Source organism: Phaethon aethereus (genome assembly GCF_964289735.1).
Source record: "Phaethon aethereus genome assembly, chromosome: 1".
Lineage (NCBI taxonomy): Eukaryota > Metazoa > Chordata > Aves > Phaethontiformes > Phaethontidae > Phaethon > Phaethon aethereus.
Window position 1 is genome coordinate 93,792,797 of NC_138575.1, and position 18,835 is coordinate 93,811,631.

Here is an 18,835-nt window from a genome sequence, read left to right on the forward strand (position 1 = left end):
TCTGAAGATGACTGTCACTCCTGCGTTGCCTCCCACAGCCACCCTCTACAACACACGAACATTCACCATCTCCCAAAGGCTGATTACAGACCTTACCACCAGCAGGTCAGATGGGCACGTTATCCGAGTGCAGGGAGCTGAAGGTGCCTGCCTGGAGCGTGGGTGAGTACAGACCATCTGGCTGCATTAAAGGCAGATTGTGAAAGGAAGCGACAAGCTGAGAGAGGGCTGAGTAACTCATCTTGCGGGGAAGAACAGGCACTGCAGAAAGGTGGTGTCTTTTGCAGAGGACTGAGCCAAAGAGGCAGGGAAGAGCAGAGCTGGGGGCTGAGCTACCAAACTAGTGCCCCAGTGCAGCCAGCAGCCCCATTTGGCCTTAATAGCAGCAAGCTGTGGCAGCACAGCAGCAACAGCAATCTGCTTTCTCTTAATACGCACTCTCTCCCCTCAGCAGCCTCTCCCATGTGGTGCCTAATGAGCTCCTGGAACACCTCTGAACCATCCCTTACGCTCCTGTGTTACTGGTGGGCTTTTCCTAGGTTGAATTTCTCCTTACGGGGGCTCGGCAACAAATGCAGCAGGGAAAGTTTCCAGCCCACCCTCCATCTGGATTCACTGTGAGGATAGTGAGCCAGAGGACGAAAGACGAGGACACAGGGACTTTCTGAGCTAGAGAGAAGGGAGCGTTACAGGCAGCTGGAGACGGGACACCACAGCTGTAAGGGGAGCAGCAGGGGCATGGAGCAGTAGAGGGGATAAGCCCACATGCAGCCTGGTCTTGACCCTAGCAACAGGCTGAGCAGGGCTTGAATCTCTCACATGCTAAAAGGGTGCCCCAAACTGCTGGCAACTCAGTGGGTGCACCCAGTTTAATGAACTGCAGATTCTTCCCCCAGCAGTGCCACACTTGCACATTTTGTCCTCGAGGTCCACAGCTCCTACTCGCCTCAGTACCCACTCACCATCCATGACAATAATGCTGTTTATGCAGAGCATAGCTTCTCCCCCCCAGAACTTGAATTAGTCAACACTTACTTTTGAAAACTGGCCTTTTTCTCCAATACTCTTATCTTCTAGAGTTTTCTTCTATTCTTAGCTGCTTTGACAAAGATTGTCCTATTAAGATACTCTTCTGCTGGACAGTTCAAGCCAAAAAGATGATCCAGGTGGAGCTGTACTTTGACACCCCTTTGCCCTTGCCTATTGCTAATTTTATGCTAGCATGTAGCTGAAAGCTCAGCTGGATCCAGCTGAGGGAAAGAGATCATGTTCAGGGATCGGACACATTCATACTGAACCCAGTCAGAATCAAAGGAGGAGATGGAGAAGCCCCTTGACTTCCCCATTCAATCCACACCTGGCTGAAACAACTCATACCTCCTTGGCAGAAGCAAGGCTGTGCCTCATGATGCTGTTAAGAGACTGCACAGGACACCCCTAAAATCCCTGGCATGATGTCAGTGTTTTGCAAATGAAAGCTCCAGCAAACGGTTCCCAGCAGGAGGGCGACACACAAGAGATCTTGTCAGACTGAGGAAACAGCTCCAGCCTGCAGCTGTGCCGGAGCATCCCTCCTGCTCCAGCACTTCATTAAATGCAGATGTCAGAGGCTTAATGCTGGTCATCAGCCCACACTCTCACAGCTCAGGCGCACTCCTGCCTGTCAGCTCCTTGCTTTTCTTAGCAAGAGGAGGTGGCTGCACAGCCAGACTTTCCTTCTCCTGCGCAGGGAGGGTGGGAGGATTTTCATTTCGGTACAACAGCAAATGCAGAACCCTGAAATGATCGCAAACTCCCCCTTCTCCCCAACCCTATGCCCAGCTGACACCTGCCCTCCAGAATTCTTACACGCTTTCCCAAAAACCTTAACCACAGAAATATCTTCTTCTTGGTAAATCTGTACACCAGTCTCTTCAAAGTCTTCCAGGTTCAGCTCAAACTGGATTTGAAACAGTGCCCGAAGTATCAAACAATTTCCTCTATTCTCTCCAGGCAAACAAGACAGTAGCTGGGGACAGTCATTAGCCTGGGAAGGGTCCATGAACCACTGCAGTCTGACCCACAGCTCACACTTGCTGACCCTGTTATGTGCTACGGTTGCCAGCTGCAGTAATCACAGAATCATAGAATAGTTTGGGTTGGAAGGGACCTTTACACCTTGGACATCTAGTCCAACCCCCCTGCAATGAGCAGGGACACCTTCAACTAGATCAGGTTGCTCAGAGCCCCGTCCAACCTGACCTTGGATGTCTCCAGGGATGGGACATCTACCACCTCTCTGGGCAACCTGTGCCAGTGTTTCACCACCCTCAGTGTGAGAAAATTTCTTCCTTACATCTAGTCTAAATCTACCCTCTTTTAGTTTAAAACCATTACCCCTTGTCCTATCGCTGCAGGCCCTGCTAAAAAATCTGTCCCCATCTTTCTTATAAGCCCCCTTTAAGTACTGAAAGGCCACAATAAGGTCTCCCTAGAGAAGGAGGGGAACAACCTCCGCCTTCTCCAGGCGGAACAACCCCAACTCTCTCAGCCTGTCCTCACAGGAGAGGTGTTCCACTCTTCTGATCATTTTTGTGGCCTCCTCTGGACCCACTCCAACAGGTCCATGTCTTTCCTCCAGGTGGGGTCTCACCAGAGAAGAGTAGAGGGGCAGAACCCCTTCCCTCGACTTGCTGGCCACACTTCTTTGGATGCAGCCCAGGATACAGTTGGCCTTCTGGGCTGCGAGTGCACATTGCCAGCTCATGCCCAGTTTTTCCTCCACCAGTCCCCCCAAGTCCTTCTCGGCAGGGCTGCTCTCAATCCCTTCATCCCCCAGCCTGTACTGATACCAGGGGTTGCCCTGACCCAGGTGCAGGACCCTGCACTTGGCCTTGTTGAATCTCATGAGGTTCACACAGGCCCATTCCTCGAGCTTGTCCAGGTCCCTCTGGATGGCATCCCGTCCCTCAGTCATGTCAACCGCACCACTCAGCTTGGTGTCATCTGCAAACTTGCTGGGGGTGCATTTAGAGTCATAGAATCATTAAGATTGGAAAAGATCTCCAGAACAATCAAGTCCAACCATCAACTCAATACCACCATGCCCACTAAACCATGTCCCAAAGTGCCACATCTACATGCCTCCAGTAACAGTGACTCCACCACTTCCCTAATATCCAATCTAAACCTCCCCTGGCACAACTTGAGGCCATTTCTTCTCATCCTATCGCTAGTTACTTAGAGAAGAGACCAACACCCACCTCACTACAACCTCCTTTCAGGTAGTTGTAGAGGACAATAAAGTCTTCTCCAGACTAAACAATCCCAGTTCCCTCAGCCACTCCTCATAAGACTTGTGCTCCAGACCCCTCACCAGCTTTGTTGCCCTTCTCTGGACACGCTCCAGCACCTCACTGTCCTTCTTGTAGTGAGGGGCCCAAAACTGAACACAGGATTCGAGGTGCGGCCTCACCAGTGCCAAGTACAGGGGCACAATCACTTCCCTGCTCCTGCTGGCCACACTATTTCTGATACAGGCCAGGACGCTGTTGGTCTTCTTGGCCACCTGGGCACACTGCTGGCTCATGTTCAGCCAGCTGTCAACCAGCACCCCCAGGTCCTTTTCCACTGGGCAGCTCTCCAGCCACCCTTCCCCAAGCCTGTACTGTTGCATGGGGTTGTTGTGACCCAAGTGCAGGACCTGGCACTTGGCCTTGTTAAACCTCATACAATTGACCTTGGCCCATTGATCCAGTCTGTCCAGATCCCTCTGCAGAGCATTCCTACCCTCCAGCAGATCAACATTCCTGCCCAATTTGCTGTCATCTGCAAACTTGCTGAGGGAGCACTCGATCCCCTCATCCAGATCATTGATAAAGATATTAAACAAGACCATCCCCAAAACTGAGTGCTGGGGAACACCACTTGATCCCACTATGTCATTGGCGAAGAAGACATTAAACAGTACTGGTCCCAGTACAGACCCCTGAGGGACACCACTCATCTGGACATTGAACCATTTGACCACTACTCCCTGGATGTGTCCATACAGCCAATTCCTCATTCACCCATCAAATCCATCTCTCTCCCATTTAGAGAGAAGGATGTTGTAGGGGACCATGTCAAAGGCCTTACAGAAGTCCAGACAGATGATGCACCTTGGCCTTCCTCAATACATGAGCTGCCACCCCAGACACGCTCCTGCTGTGTGGGGACAACATGGCAAGCCACAGGGAAAAAAGTAAGTTGGGGAGAGATAGTAATCTCCGGTGTCTCCATCACTGGCACTGGAGTTAAACTGGTGGCTGCTGGGGCATCAGAAGTCTGACACCCTTCTGCGCACACCACTCTCACCTAGCTACAAACCTGGTTCACTGCTAGTGCAAGGTCCTTGTTGTCAGCAAGTGCAAAAAGAACACTTTCTCTTCAAAGAGAAATAGCTGAACAGTGGACCGAAGTGCCACTCAGGCAAATCAAAGCAGAGGTCTGGGAACAATCAAAAGGCACTTGTGATTCTACTCACTAAAAGTCATCTTGCCTTTCAGCAGATGTCCCAAGATACAAACAGGATCAAAAGCTGCATCGCTTCCCACTATCTGCACAGAGAATATCCACATCATTTACAAATATGGCTTAGAAGAGGTTTTAAGGAAGAGATTGTTCCTTTTTGGGGTTCCGGATGTATTGTGTAGGCAGGTGTAGGAGGGAAAGCAAGACACCGGACAAAAAAGCTAGGAACCTGATCAAGTACAAACACTCAGTATCTGATAACAGATTGCTCTCAGGATGCAAGATCACCGTTCAAAGCCCCACTGCAGGGCAATATCCTTCATTTCCAGGGGAATGAGAACTGCCAGCAGGTCTCTGATCCCAACACCAAACCAACCCAAATGTCAGTTTTTGTAGAACTGGAAGAAACCTTGCTTCCTAGCTTCTCCTTAGCCTGTTGCTCCCTTATTACCAAGTCCAGTTCACAGCTGAAGAGCCACGAGATGATGGCAGCTTTGGGTCACGTGACCTGGCTGAGTGCGTTGGCATAAATCACAGGCCTCTACACCGATGATTTCTAATCATTTATTTTGATTCACAATTGCATTCATTTGGAAACAGTGCACATGATGCAAAATGGACACAGACACACACACCAGTCCTTTCAACACAGCTCACAAGTGTGTTTCACAAAGTTTCTTCCTAAAGCTTGGCGGTGGGGGGAGGAATACAAGGACAACAAAAACAAACCACCCCACAGTTCTTCCAGAGCCTGTCATTCTTCACATTATCAGTAAAGGAGCTCCATAAAGACAAGATCTTGGGAGGCTGAATTCCTGCATTTCAGAAAAAGCCTCACCTGCCCATAGAAAGGTTTTCACTGTACAAACATCCTGGTAGGGGAAGAAAAATCTTAGGAAACTGTAGAGTTCTTCACTGAAAGCAATACAGGAAAACACATCCATAATCACACACGCTTCCTGCCCTAATGAGGCAATATACATTCATATAGAAGGAAAAAACCAAGCACATTATTAAGACGTTAGGCAGTGAGGCAGTATCCATTTTATCTTCAGAAGAAGTTTTACAGCAAATGGTTTCATTAAGACACTTGAAAGCAACCTACTTTGAAGAAAAAAAAAAAAGCACCATCATAGCATGAAGGCTGAAATGTGATTAGGAGTCACAAGCAGCACCAACTCGGGCTCACCAGTGACTTTTGTCATTTGAGGACAAGCTAAATGGAGAAACAGTCGACATGGGGACATGCGACTTGCCTACAAAAAAAGCACGATTTAAGACGACACAGTTAGGAGAGGAGTGCCAAGCCACCATTTACAGGGTGTCTCTAATGGTGCACAGTTCTTAGTATAGTCACGAAACAGCAGGGTGCTGGCGTTTGGACACTGAGGGTTTAACACTACAACAGCAACAGCAGCAGCAGCAGCAGAACCCTGGCCCCTTAAGTTGTCCTGGTGTGCAGAAGTCCACACTGTTTGAAACAACAAATGCCTCTTAAAAGGTCATGGTTAACACAGGATAAACTCATTTCCAAGTCTGGGAGGAGAAACATCAAAGCTAAAAATATTACCAAAATCCTCCCCTGCTTCTGACCAGCTCTGGGTCCTCTCTTCTTACACAGGGAAAACTTTTCAAGGGCCAGCAGGGTACTGTCTTCTGCATCGCCAGGTACGTGCACACAGTTTTACAGGTGAGACACTGGTCCTCGCCTCAAGGCAACACACGCACATAACCCACAAGTCACCTGTCAAATGCAGCCTGCTCCAGCACCCAGGCAGCGTGGATCTAGGCAGCTGTTAACACAGTGGGCCTAATGACTGACTCTTTATGCCTAGGTTTTAACACTTTTCTACCAGCATGGCCAATAATAAGCTCAGCAAGAAAATACTCAGAAAAGAAATTGTCCTTTAGTGCACAAGAGATCACAACAGTCTGCCCTTGCTGTAAGTGCAAAAGGGAGCGTTACCCTTCAAGGGCTTCTTGCTAATTCTCAGGGCTATTAAAAGGAGAGCTCCAAAGTATGCATCTGAAGCTCACAACTCTCCCACCCTTTCAGATATCCTGTCACTTTATGCTTCCCATTCTCCCAAGGCATTCACAAAGTAAATCCTCTCAGGAAGAAGCCAGGATGGTAAAAAAAAGCCATGTCCTTAAAGAAAAAGTCACCACTGCTATGCAGATTACAGCCATGTGAACTTCCTGTTCACTGGGGAATCAGCACTGCATTCTCCACCTAAAAAACCCCAGCCTTGCAACCATTTTAGTGTCCTGAATGGTTCCAGTTCGCTCTGGAATGCAAAAATAAAATTTTCTTTAGCACTTTACCCCCACCTGTACGGGAGTGGGCTTGAGCAAGGTACGGAATGGTTACATTAGTCTGATGCCCTTTGTTCCTAACCTGCACTCCAAAGTCCACGCTGCCTGGGAGACCACCACCACTGAGGGAGTCTCGGTGTAAGCAGTTCAAATTAAATCTCCCATGCCAGTGCTCACCAAGAGACAAGGGACAAGGCTACACTGACAGACGGGCTACAAAGTACTAAGAAATCTCTGCTTGTGGGAGAAAGCGAGCACAGCAGGGTCAGGCACTGCCAGGGAAATGATCTGCGATCTGCTCTGCTTTCTTCCACCCAGAAGTAGGACTCTGAGAAAGTACTTATCTCAAACCCATCAACACTCCCAGAGCTCGTTCAGCTCATGGGCACAGGATTGAATTCTGTGCATGTAACTCACAGGGTCAGAGAGGCTGGCTACCTCCACTGCAGGGGGTCCTTTAGCCCAGGAGGTCATTCTGCCTTGATCTTCCCAAGTGCCAGCAGGATGAGGTCCGAGAAGCTCACAAAACCTGCTAGCCCACAGCATCTGTCTCCAGGGTTGCCAAGCTCCAATTCACATCAGCAGGCACCACAAAATGCATATGTGCCATGGAAATGTTTACAGACAACTCATGTGGAGGCAAGGTCTTTGTGTGAATTTAAACTCCTAGGGTCAGGCTCCAGCTCCAAACAGTCAGAAGGTCATACTTAGCTGCCAGAGAAATGGCACAGTCCAGCTGAGTGCCTTTTTCTTCACAACAGTGCCAGGGAAGTGGTCAGAAGCCTCTTAGTATGTTCAGTTAGAGGCAGGAAGCAAGAGAGGTGTTCCCTTCCCCTCCTTATAAAGGATTGCTCGCTGGATAAAAAGGAGTAAGAGGAAATACGGCACACTCAGTAGAAGTCAGTGCCTCTTTCTGCACAGCCACATTCCAAGTGCAGCCACTCCTCAATTATCTGCTGGCTATAGAGAGTCCCTCTTCAGGAAACCAAACAGTGTAAAGAGGGACATGGTCGTCACCTTAAACTGGGACATGTAATCGGGAGCGCACAACACCAAATATGGCAGGGTTCTCAAGGGACACCCCCAACCCTACTACCTACCGTCCATTCTTCAGAGATAATGCACAGTGGATTTGCATCACTCAGCCAACATCCCCCAGCTGCCTGCCACACAACTGGAGTCGGGGTAGGTATGATATGTGCATGCTGTACACACATCCAAAATCATCAGTAGCTAGGACAAGGCTTTTCCCTCTGCTTCTGCCCAACCCATAACACTTGTGCCATGGTCCCAGGCTTTTCCAGCCAGACCTTTCACATTATTACTGCAGGGCCAAAGGGCTCAAAAACAAAAAGCAAGAAAAACACTTCACCCACAAAAACTAGAAACCATGGCCACCAAAACCTTGTGATTTCAGCTGAAGCTCAAGCCTAGGCAATAATAGAGTTGCAGGCTGCTGAGGAACGTGTCGCATTCTTCCAGAACACATTTCATTCACCTACCAGCGCAGGTCATCCATCCATCCCAGAAGCAGCCAGCTCCAACACATCCTCTCCATCTCCCTACATATGCAGAGACTTAACTGTTCCTCAGCTTCCTGGCTTGAGAAAACAGATCAAGTCAGGCAGCTCCACAGTGACTGGGTTAAGAGGAGACCGGATCACTGTATTAGCAACACAACCAACCAAGAGACCACCTACTGAAATGCCATTAGCAGAATTGTCGACTCTCCCACAGGCTCCCTTCTCCCACAGAGGGAGGAAGGTAGTTTCCATAAAGCAACAGTAACAGCAGACAGCACTCTCTTTTCCCCTCAGAGCCCACCGTTACGTGTTTCTTCAAAACATCTCCTCCTTACGAGGCATATTTACCTGCTGTCAAATGTCACAATCCATAATCAGAGCAGAAACACTTTGAAGGAAATGAGCCAAGCCTTCAAACCCCCACAGATCCAGCTTGCAAAAAACCCGACGAGATCGAAGATGACAGTGTCTTCTCACCCAGTCAGACAGGGATGAAATAACTTTAGACATCAAGAAGTGAAGGGATCTTACAAAGCCCTACAGGAATGTTGCTCACAAAGGCACTTAATACAAGCACGTATACAGCTGGATGGAATAGAAGATAGCAAAAAAAAAACCCAAACAAAATATGCACCAGAGAGAAGAGAGCTGCTCAGTGACTGTCTAGACACAGTCTCTTTTAGCCAAAAAGCCTGGCTTCTGTGGTGGTCCATCTCTTATCTGTATTAAAAGTTCACGTTCCTGATGTCTCTCAACTGTCGCATGTAGGTATAAGCCAGGGATTCCTTAACCTTTGCAGGAACCAGTGCATGCTCTGAAGTCCAGCAGCGGGTTCCTCTTGATGCCAAGGTTCACACCTAACAAAAACTCAAGTTCTCAAACCCTTGTGCTCTTCTTCCTGCTGAGCTGAGCTGCACAGTTTCCCACAGTGCAAAAAAGCAGCAGGCTCCTTCTCTCCAGGTTTGTGCATATGGCTTACTGCTTTCTGCATCCTATTGCTAACTGACAGCACACAAAGAACCGTTCTGCCTGGGAAAGCCTCTGATGTTGTCAGTGATGGGATAGGCAGCCCATACGCCAACCTCAAAGGAAGGGTTTTGGAGGGGAGAGTCCTAGTGGAAGGGGCTGTTCCCCTGCTAAAGAAAAATCAGTCAATGTCATCTGCAGAAAGAGGGGTGTCACACGATGTCTTCAGCAGAGCGCTGTGGAGGAGAAGACCCCAGGCTCAAGAAATGGCCCCAGTTGCATAGGAAACCCCTGTTATATTGGCCAGTGTCTATCACTAACCCACCCAGGAGCCTGCGCCCAGTGTTGTCCCGCAGAGCCAGCCGAGCTTCCCTCTCGGTCACGTTGTAGCTGATGTTCAACAGCTGGATAAGGAGGATGTATCCCATGCCAGCTGTTACAATGGCACAGTACCACACACAGGTGAACGACAGAGCAGAGCTGGCAGCAGGGAAAAAGATGGGAAGGAAGCCATTTAGTTTTGGAGCAGCTGCTTTAGAGTGACTTTCCCCGGTAATCACTATCCTTTCAAATCCCTGTCTACATCTGCCACAGTGATCTCCCTTTTCCGCTTTCATCAGATAATCCTTAAAGGCTTTCTCAAAATTAAAGCTTCAGGGCTTACTTAATGAGAGCTTTTAGCACTACCAGAGCTACTCTTGCATATTGCTGTCGCCCTACCTAGCTCTTTACCCTTACTTATTTAAGGACACAATGATGCTCACACTCAATAGATCATGAAATGGAGTACAGAACAATGTAGTCACTTGTGCTAGTGTACTCTGCACATTGGTGGTAGTGCCAGTCTCTGAACTCGTGTCCAATGCTTCTCACCACCCTCCCTGCCAGACAAGGCATATTAATGCTGTCTGTTCTAAGCAGGTAACTCGGAGAGACTGTCACTAGAAAAACAGTGAGGAATGAGAGGGAGAGACAGCACACTGATTCCAGACTGTTACCTGCAACTGGGAGCAAACATGTTTAAGGGTGTATCGATACAGGACACAATAAAGGCTTCAAATCCCAGCTCCTCCAACAACTTTTTCTAAATAAAAGGTGAACTCGCTCTGAGTCTCAGGCTCCCCACTTTGGCAGAAGCAGTGATGTATCCCTGCTGTCCAGAGCTTTTTAGTGAGCACTTTTTGTTCAGGTTTGACAACCAACAGCACTGGCCTGGAGCACAAAATGAGGAACAGGAGCTAAGCTTCCTGACCAAGCCCGTTCCCACCCCAGCTCTCTCCCAGACAGATGTCTCACCTGTAGTCAGAATAGGCCCCAGGGCAGTAGAACAATGCCACAAATGGAGTTCGTCCCCTACAGACGGTGTGCAGGGTCAACGTAATCCCATACACAGATGTGAGCATGAAGAAGGAGAGTGCAAGGATGAATGCTTGGTGGTTCTGCTCCCCTACACAGCTGTTAATCCTCCAAAAGGAAAGAAGAGATTACTTTGCTTAAAAAGAAAAGGAGCTGGCTTCCACTGCCTCCTCCCTCCCCCAGCTGTCAGAGAACCTAATTTTCAAGGTGCTTCTATACAACATAAGCTAAGAAATTTGAAGTACATTCAAAGAAGTTTTATAGCTTGTTATGGCAAGGTTATAGACACAAGTCAATAGACCGGTAAGGTACGGTGGTGGACTGTTTGCCTCAATCTTTTAGCAATCCTTTGCTGAGACACATCTATACCCTTTGGTTCCAGTACGGCATACATGCAGGCAGCTTTAGGTTCCCTTGCCCCAGGAGACACTAATGCAAGCTGACTGCAGGATTGCTAGTTCTAAAAAAAACACCACCACCAGCACCACACCAGTAAAAAAAACCCAGGTGAAGAACAGTAGAGAACCACAGGCAATTCTGAAGTATGCTGTAGAAGTTATCAGCTATCAGGTCATCCCACTTAACAACAATTTTGTTTATTGCAAGTGGGATACCGTTCTTTAAAACGGTAAGTACAAATTTATCATTTTAAAGAACATCACCAGGCCTTGCACATAACAAAATCAACCTTGTATGACAGGGATTGTAAAAGGAGAAGCTAACTTAAGAGAAAGAAAAATTAAAAAAAAAAAAAGAGGAGGAGAAAAAAAAAGAAAAAAAAAAGAGAGAAAACCAGAATATACTATAGCCTCAGCAGTACAAAACCTACCAGACACAGTGATGGTCCAGTCTCCTTACACACCTGCCACAAAGCCGGCAGTGCCCTGCTCGGGCTGGTCTGACCAGCTGGCATTTAGTGCACCAGTCCTTCTTCACACCTTCCGGCTCCTCAGCCGACACCCTGGAATAGCCTTTGGCCTCCCCATTCACAGCACGGCCGCTGGCACCTCCTGACATGGTGATGCCATGTAGCCCATTGCAGCTCCCTCGAACACCTTTGTTGGGCAAAGCTTGGTGTGATAACTTCTCGTTGCCTGCTGGGATGGGAAGGTAGCCAGGGTCTTTCTTGGCTCGAGACAGGGCTGCAAGCATAAGAATTAACCCGCATGTGAGAGCGACAACCTGGGAATACCCCACGTGGCCTCGGGGAACCACCTCCTGCAGAAAGACATAGTACATGTAGCCCAAGGAGAAGAGCCCCAGGCTCAAGAAGAAAAGAGTCCGTTCCTTCCTCCTGTGGGTGAGGTAGTAATACCACAGCACCACCACGGGTAGCGATGTCAAGATGATGAGGCCCAGCAGGAAGTGCAGAGCAGCAACGTGGAGGAAGACGGGCAGCAGGACGAGAGGCGGCACGAGGCTGATGTTGATCTTCACGGCCCCTGTGAACCAAGGGACTCGCACCCGGTCCGCGACGGTGCCGGCGATTCTTCCCAGAGCGCCCGGGGGCAGGGGCTTGCAGGTCAGCCACCTGTGAGAGGGGAGGCACCCACGCCGGCTAGCAGACAGGGCAGCCACGCACCCGAGGCCTTTCCCCCGCCTAGTCCCGCTCCTGCAGCCTGCCCCGGGGCGCGCACAGCCCAGCCGCCCGCCCTCGGCCGCCTCCCCCTTCCCTCTCTCCCGTCAAGTTTCCCGAGAAGCGGCGCAGCAGCTCCTCTTCCCTCAGGGCGGCTGCCCCGCAGGGGGGGGAACCCAGAACCCCTGCGGGCCGCCGCTGGTGGTGCTGGTGGGGGGGTGTCTCGCAGCCGGACGGCTGGCCGGGCGGCGGGGCCAGGGTCGCGGAGCCGTTACCTCTCGCAGCCCTCGTCCAGGTCCTCGCAGTCGCAGCAGCACGCCGCCAGATGGTTCCTCTCGCCCCTCCGGTCCACGTACTCGCAGCAACAGAGCGGCTCCTCCATCGCCGCCCGCCACGCCACGCCCTGCCCCGCGACCCTCGCTCAGTCGCCGCCGCCGGGCCAGGGATGCTGCTCGCACGGCAGCGCCGCCGCGGCAGCCGCCCCGCCCCCCTCGCAGCCGCAGGTGCCTCGCGCCCGCCACCGCCTCCTCCGCGGGGGCCCCGCCCCCTTCGGCGGAACCCGGCCGCCATTGGCCGCCTGCGCCCCAAGCGTCGCCCGAACGCGGAGGTGTGCGGGTGGGGTGGGGGCGTGAGGGACCCTCCCCACCCCGCGCCCATCCACCTGACGGGGGACTGGCCCAATGCCTGTCCGGGAGGGGCGGGGCTGGCCGTGACGCGGTGGCACCTGGCTTAAAGGGCCAGCGCAACAGGTGGCGGCCGCGGGCGGGGGGAGCGGGGCGGGCACGGCGGGGCTCCCACTACCAGCTCCCGCTGCTGGAGAGATGACCCGACCCGGCCCACAAGGCTGCGATCAGCTTTGCCGCTCCCCGGGGCTGAACACGCATGGCTGGCAAAGTTTCCCTGGGTGTTTTAAACCTACCCCCTGGAGGGTCTGTCCCCAGGACCCTGCACCCCCTACCCTATCCTCTGGGCTGCAGCCAGAGGAGCTCAGCTCTCTGCACCACTGCCAGACAGACTGAGCACCCCAACAGCCTGCACTGCCCTGTCACCATGGTCTGAGCCCACAGGGATAGTGCCCTTTCCTTTGCTTTTAATTTTTATTTTCATCTTCCTTCTCTCAACCTGCTCAGGAAAAGCTTGAAGCCAGAAAAAAAAAAAAAAGGTGTTTCATCATCAGTGATCACACCATGCTAAAGAACTGAAGAGCAGCCCCGGATGGAGGGAAAATACTGAGGGCTGAAATATCTCTGGGAGAGCTAGAAACATATGGCAGAAGGCAGTCTGCCAAAGCTCACAGTATGTAAGAGAGATTTAGCAGAGAGGTATCAAGCACTTTCCTGTTTAGTTAATTAATCTTACAAATATTCACCCTTAAAGATGGTGACTTGCTTTACAAAGTGCCCAGGGCTAAAAAAAGCATATAAATATCCTGTGGCTGTGAAACCACTACCTGTTCTTTATCCTCCAAAACACTCTTCATTGATGGCCATTTTTCAAGTTGACATAAAAAGCTATGTTTTCATCAGACAAGCCCAGCTCTCTGCTGAGGGTGTTCTCCCCTGCTCCAAAATCTGCAGATCTGTTAACCAGTAGTACAGCTGCCCTCACTCACCATGAGATTCGAGAGCTGTGCACTGTTTGTAAGCGAAACTCCCCAGGATTACAGGGCTGGCAGGAGAGACAGATCGCCAGGTTACAGGAAAGCAGAACCCAGCTTACTTCTTCCAGAAACCTTTATTCTGTGCAGCTTTGGAGCCAAATAGTAAAGAGTCCAAAGGTGATAGTTACAATCCCTACCACTGTAAGTCCTCATACACACATCTGTTCTTCCCAACGTCTCTACCAGAAAGCTGATGTGGGTATTAACTCTCAGTCTTGCCACTCTGTGTCCTGTTCAAGTGGTCAAAGCTTCTTTGGAGCATGGAAAGGGAGATCTTTAGCTGTGAAGATACAACAATCATAGCCCCCCAATTACTTAAGTTAGTCTCCTTGCACAGGTGAGTGATATCAGGAAAATAATGTCTCCTTCCCCCTTCTCTCAAATATTTCATGCAATTTCCTCCTCCCCTGTTCTATAAACAGTTGCCTTGCTGTGCTCTCCTAACAGCTGTACCCCGTACTGTTTATAATTACTAACAGTCCCGTATGATAAAGCCTTAAACACCTTGCCAGACAATAGTGCAGAAGATAAAGCCACCCCCATCATTTTCAGTCACAGTTAATGTTCATAGCAAATACTCTAGAGGAACACAACAGCAAAGCATGAATTTTCTTTTAATACCTGGACCTCCCAGTGCATTTTGGTGCACAAAATGTGTTTTAGATTATTGACAACCCTCAGAAAACACAAGGTAACGAGCACTAAGATGTGTCATGACTTCCAGACAAAAGTGTTATTTGGGATGAAAAAGGTGGTTGAATTATCACTTTTTTCTTTTAAACTGCCTTTTGAATAGAGTTTAACACTTCAGAATTAGGAATTTTTGGTGTAATAAGCAGAGAAACTAAAAAGGGCATGGAAACAAGGAAATTAATTTCCACAGTGAAGCTTCCAGCACTCAAGCTTTTTCAAGCTGTGATCAAAATGGTTAATAGCTGAACAGCAATTTTGTGTGCAGAGATACCTCTGAACAAGGAGTATCAAAAATGGCTTCTTTTTCTACCCTCCTTTATTGCATGGGAGAACACAGAGCAAACTGGTGATGGATAGAGGTACATGTGAACTCCCCCACAGCTTTCCTAATCTAATAATTTCTTCTGTCACATTTTAAGATTTAATAAAAGAACTTAAAATCAGAACATTCATAGGTTGTAAGTAAAAAAAACAAAGTATGAATTTACTGTCCTTCACTTACTGAGGTGATATTTCAGCCCAGGAGTTTACCAGTCCTGGACTTCAGGATCAGAGAGACACAACAGCATTCAACAACCTCATTTTTTATATAGTGTAAGAGCCAGGATGTATAAATTACTGGGAAGAAGGAATATTAACTCCATAGCTATGTAGCCTCTCAGAAACATATAGTCTGTAGAACTTATTTATTTTTCACTGGAGATTAGATGGCCCATTGATACCAAGGTTTAAGTGGAGCTCTCGCCAATATCTAAAAGAGCAGTGGGGAACAAAAGCCAAGATAAACCTGAATGAAGAACCCCCATAATGAGGTGGGCAAATACTTAAGATTATGTTTTGAGTCTTCTTAGACAAGAGGATCTGTTTTGAACTACTCCAGTCTTTGCTTTGTCATTATTCAGAACAGCATCAACACATCTCATCAATAAAGGTACTTGACAGGTTTAAGAAAACTGACATGAATATTTAATCTTAGTCAAACACAACCCCACCCAACCCCAAGACATCAGAAACATGAGCATTGCCTCTGTGCCAAGTTCAAGCCTAGGACAAAACAGGTCAAGGAGTCATAAAAACTTTACTTTGCACTGGAACACACCAAAAACACCCCTACAAGAGCATAAGGGAGAAAACCTGAGTTGTTAAGAAACAACAATATCATCAGGAAAGACTGGCAGACCTACCTGCTCAAGCATTTCAATTGAGTCTCTCAAAACTCCCTTCACGTGTTTAACCTGTTCTTTATCATACTGAGGCATCTCCTCTTTTGATACCATTTCTGGGGATATGCTGAAAGAGATTGAGATTACTTCAGAAACACAAAACAAACACTTCCATGCCTTTCTAAAAGCAACTGCTCTCTGCCACCATTGCTCTGCCACTGCCAAAAGCATCCTTTTCCAAGAGCCACATAAAAAGCTGCCCGCAACTGAATTTCAAACCCTATTGCCTTGAAAATACTACCTCAGACCTTTGTAGACAATGGCTGCTACAGACAAATGAGCTCACATCACATCTACAATGTAGGTCCTTAAAACTTCAGAGGGCAAGATCCTTCTTATGAAGAAAGTTACTCTAATCAGTTCTGAGATGATCACTATAGGAGGTCACCACACCTCTTCCATACTCAAGATCAGGTTATGGTTTTTAAACTTGTTTGCCAATACCATATTCAAGAGAGGAAGCAACACCTGCCTTCTGTGTGTCTGAATACAAAAGGCACCTAACAGAAGTTTGAAGGGGAGAGGAGATTTAACAGGAGACTTGCAGAAAGAGGCTAAAAAGCTAAATCAATCTTTAACATTACATTTGAGATGCTGGTTCACACAGGATGAAGTGAGCACTTCGGTTCTGTGATCAGCACTATAATATTCAGAGGATGAGTCACAGCAGGGTGATAAATACAAGCTAAGGTTAACACTCCTCCAAAAAACAGCTTGCCAAAGGAGAAATTTATTACTGCAAGATGCAGTCAGACATGTCACTGGATATCAGCATAGACCACAGAAGAGCAGCAAGCCCCAGCAGCTTTTGAAAACATACCACTGGGTTTCATTGTTCAAAATTTGTTTCTTTATATCAGATGCTCACATAAGCTGAAGAAGGAAAGCAAAGACTGTGAATCCAACTTACTTCAAAGAGCTTTCTTCCTGAAGCTGGACATGATAGAGGGTCTGAGCTGCATGCTCTATCTTCGACAGTTTGAGAAACAGTGTTATATTCAGCAAGACCAAGAGCAGCAAACTGTAGCAAGAAGAGAACAAAAATCAAGTCCTGTAACAATTCTGGTTGCAATGCTACAGAAACAATATCTGGGCTAAAAACAACTAAGAAAAGAGAATCCTTCTGGGAAGAAAAAAAAAAGATGTGGGGCAGCACTATACTGATAAAGATCTATCCAAACAATTCTTAGCAGTTAGTGTTAAGCTGTGTAATAGCACCCAATAGGAATGACAGTGTCTCCTTTTGGAACTTTTATAAACTAGAAATAAGTTAGTTCTAGACTTTTTCTTTTTATAGGATCAGACCTAAGTAAACCTGCAAGGTAGACTAGTCTGGCAAGTCAGCATTTTCATTTCTTATGTCACTTAAGTCAATCCATTCCCCTCCTATACTCAAGTGCTCCATTCAAGTTGGGTTAGGACCTTTCATGCTACATGCAATGTTAACATGCAGGTGAGGTACAGACAAATACATATACAGATCAAGATGAGCTTGAGTCAAGCCACATTTTAATGCAAGTGAGTACTTACAAGACACTCATTACTACAATGATGGTGGTGGTCCTACTTACAGGATCTCTTTTCCTTCCTATAGGGCATGGAAGAGAAGGATGTTAAAAAGTACCAAAGAACATTTCTAAAGGATGCCTGCAGATATATGTCAGTGCTCGGCATTTCACACAGAATAGCTCAACAGCTTCTGATAGAAAAAAAAATAACAGATCATGTGGGTGCACAAGATCATCTCCAATATTTGCAAAGGTATTTTTGCAGTCATCTCAGACAAGTCAGTTGGACAGTTGGGCTCTTCCATCAGGAGATCTCCATCTTCCATCATCATACCCCAATAAGCCAGGGAGAACACAGCACTGGGATGTAATTCACATTAAACCTAGATGGCCTGAGGAAGGTTACAGTCCATCCATTGCTAACACTCATTCAACATATATGCTGCTAGTCACACATGAGCAGACATGCTGCAAAGTGGCTCTCTTCTGCCCACATTAGTCTTGCTGACAACCACTGTCAAAATAAGTTCTCCAGTAATTTGTCCCATCCTTACTGGCTTAGTTTATATATTGGCCTGAAGACAGGCTTTCGAAAGAGCATCTGCTAGTTGTCAGGCAAGAGGGACCACACACTAGTGAGGGAGAGGAAGTGTGCATGTCCTCTGCAAACTGAGCAGCAATCACCTATCACTGTGGGCAGGCTGACCTTGAAATAGAATTACCTGTTCTCCTAAAACAGTTCCTTACATTCACATTTCCTGCCCTGGACAAAGGGCATACACAAAAGCTGTAGTGTGTACTGTGACAGACAGCCTCACCTGAAAAGGTGGAGCAGCAGTAGCAAAATTAAGTAACCGGGAAGTAATCTCAGTTATGTAAAAAGTCCATTACACATGCTGTTGATCCAAAGGCTCTCCCAGTGCTGTACTCAGTGTTGTCTCCCCCTTTAGGAAAGGGCACTTGCTCCTACTTAAGTTGAATTGTAAACACTGGTGTCATGAAATCCACCAGTCTCTGGTACACATTAGTGCACAGATGTCCCTCATCTCCGTAGGTATAGCTAATATTGTATATGCTAGTGTTCAAGTCTGCCATGCCTAGTGGCAGTGGAACTGCAAGAAATGCTTCTGTGATGTAGAAATTACAGAAGCAGACAGGAAAAGCACTCTAACATTAAAAAAAAAAATCAACTAAGAGATAAGAGTGACAGTTAATGAACTCACAAGTTGTGTGTGCAGTTATTTGAAGTAGTAAAGCAATTTTTCAGCAACCTCACAAAAGTCAGGTTAAATTTCTTTCTGATCCTCTCTCATTTTCAATCCTGTGCAAGTACAGTGCAGCATTTTAGGTTTTAGTTGGCTTTTGTTTTAAAAACAGAGGGTGAGATTAGGTTTGATTTCATGAGATACTCATCATAAAAGTGACTATGCATGCTCCAAAACTATTTTATGCAAGCCTGAACACACCAAAGCATTTGCTATCATGTCAATTAAAGACAATGAGAGTAACATACCTACAAGTGT

At 47.8% G+C, this 18,835-nt stretch overlaps 2 protein-coding genes across 2 annotated transcripts in view; both read right to left on the reverse strand.

The window, feature by feature from the left end:
- Positions 1-9,508: 9,508 nt before the first annotated feature.
- On the reverse strand, positions 9,509-13,150 carry ZDHHC23 (zDHHC palmitoyltransferase 23; the record flags this gene model as incomplete). The annotated part of the gene is made up of 4 exons (XM_082006614.1): positions 12,504-13,150; positions 11,482-12,183; positions 10,593-10,760; positions 9,509-9,776 (listed from the first exon to the last, which is right to left on the reverse strand). Exons 1-4 carry the CDS (start codon positions 12,608-12,610, stop codon positions 9,509-9,511), a joined length of 1,245 nt encoding a protein of 414 aa, XP_081862740.1. The 5' UTR covers positions 12,611-13,150.
- A 940-nt stretch (positions 13,151-14,090) lies between these two features.
- The window catches only part of GRAMD1C (GRAM domain containing 1C), a gene marked incomplete at both ends in the record, with an annotated part of 54,113 nt that continues 49,368 nt past the window's right edge, over positions 14,091-18,835 (reverse strand). The window contains 4 exons of the mRNA XM_082005450.1: positions 14,091-14,168; positions 15,766-15,871; positions 16,715-16,825; positions 17,335-17,392. Coding sequence (XP_081861576.1) covers positions 14,091-14,168; positions 15,766-15,871; positions 16,715-16,825; positions 17,335-17,392 — 353 coding nt within the window. The remainder of the gene's footprint in view (positions 14,169-15,765; positions 15,872-16,714; positions 16,826-17,334; positions 17,393-18,835) is intronic.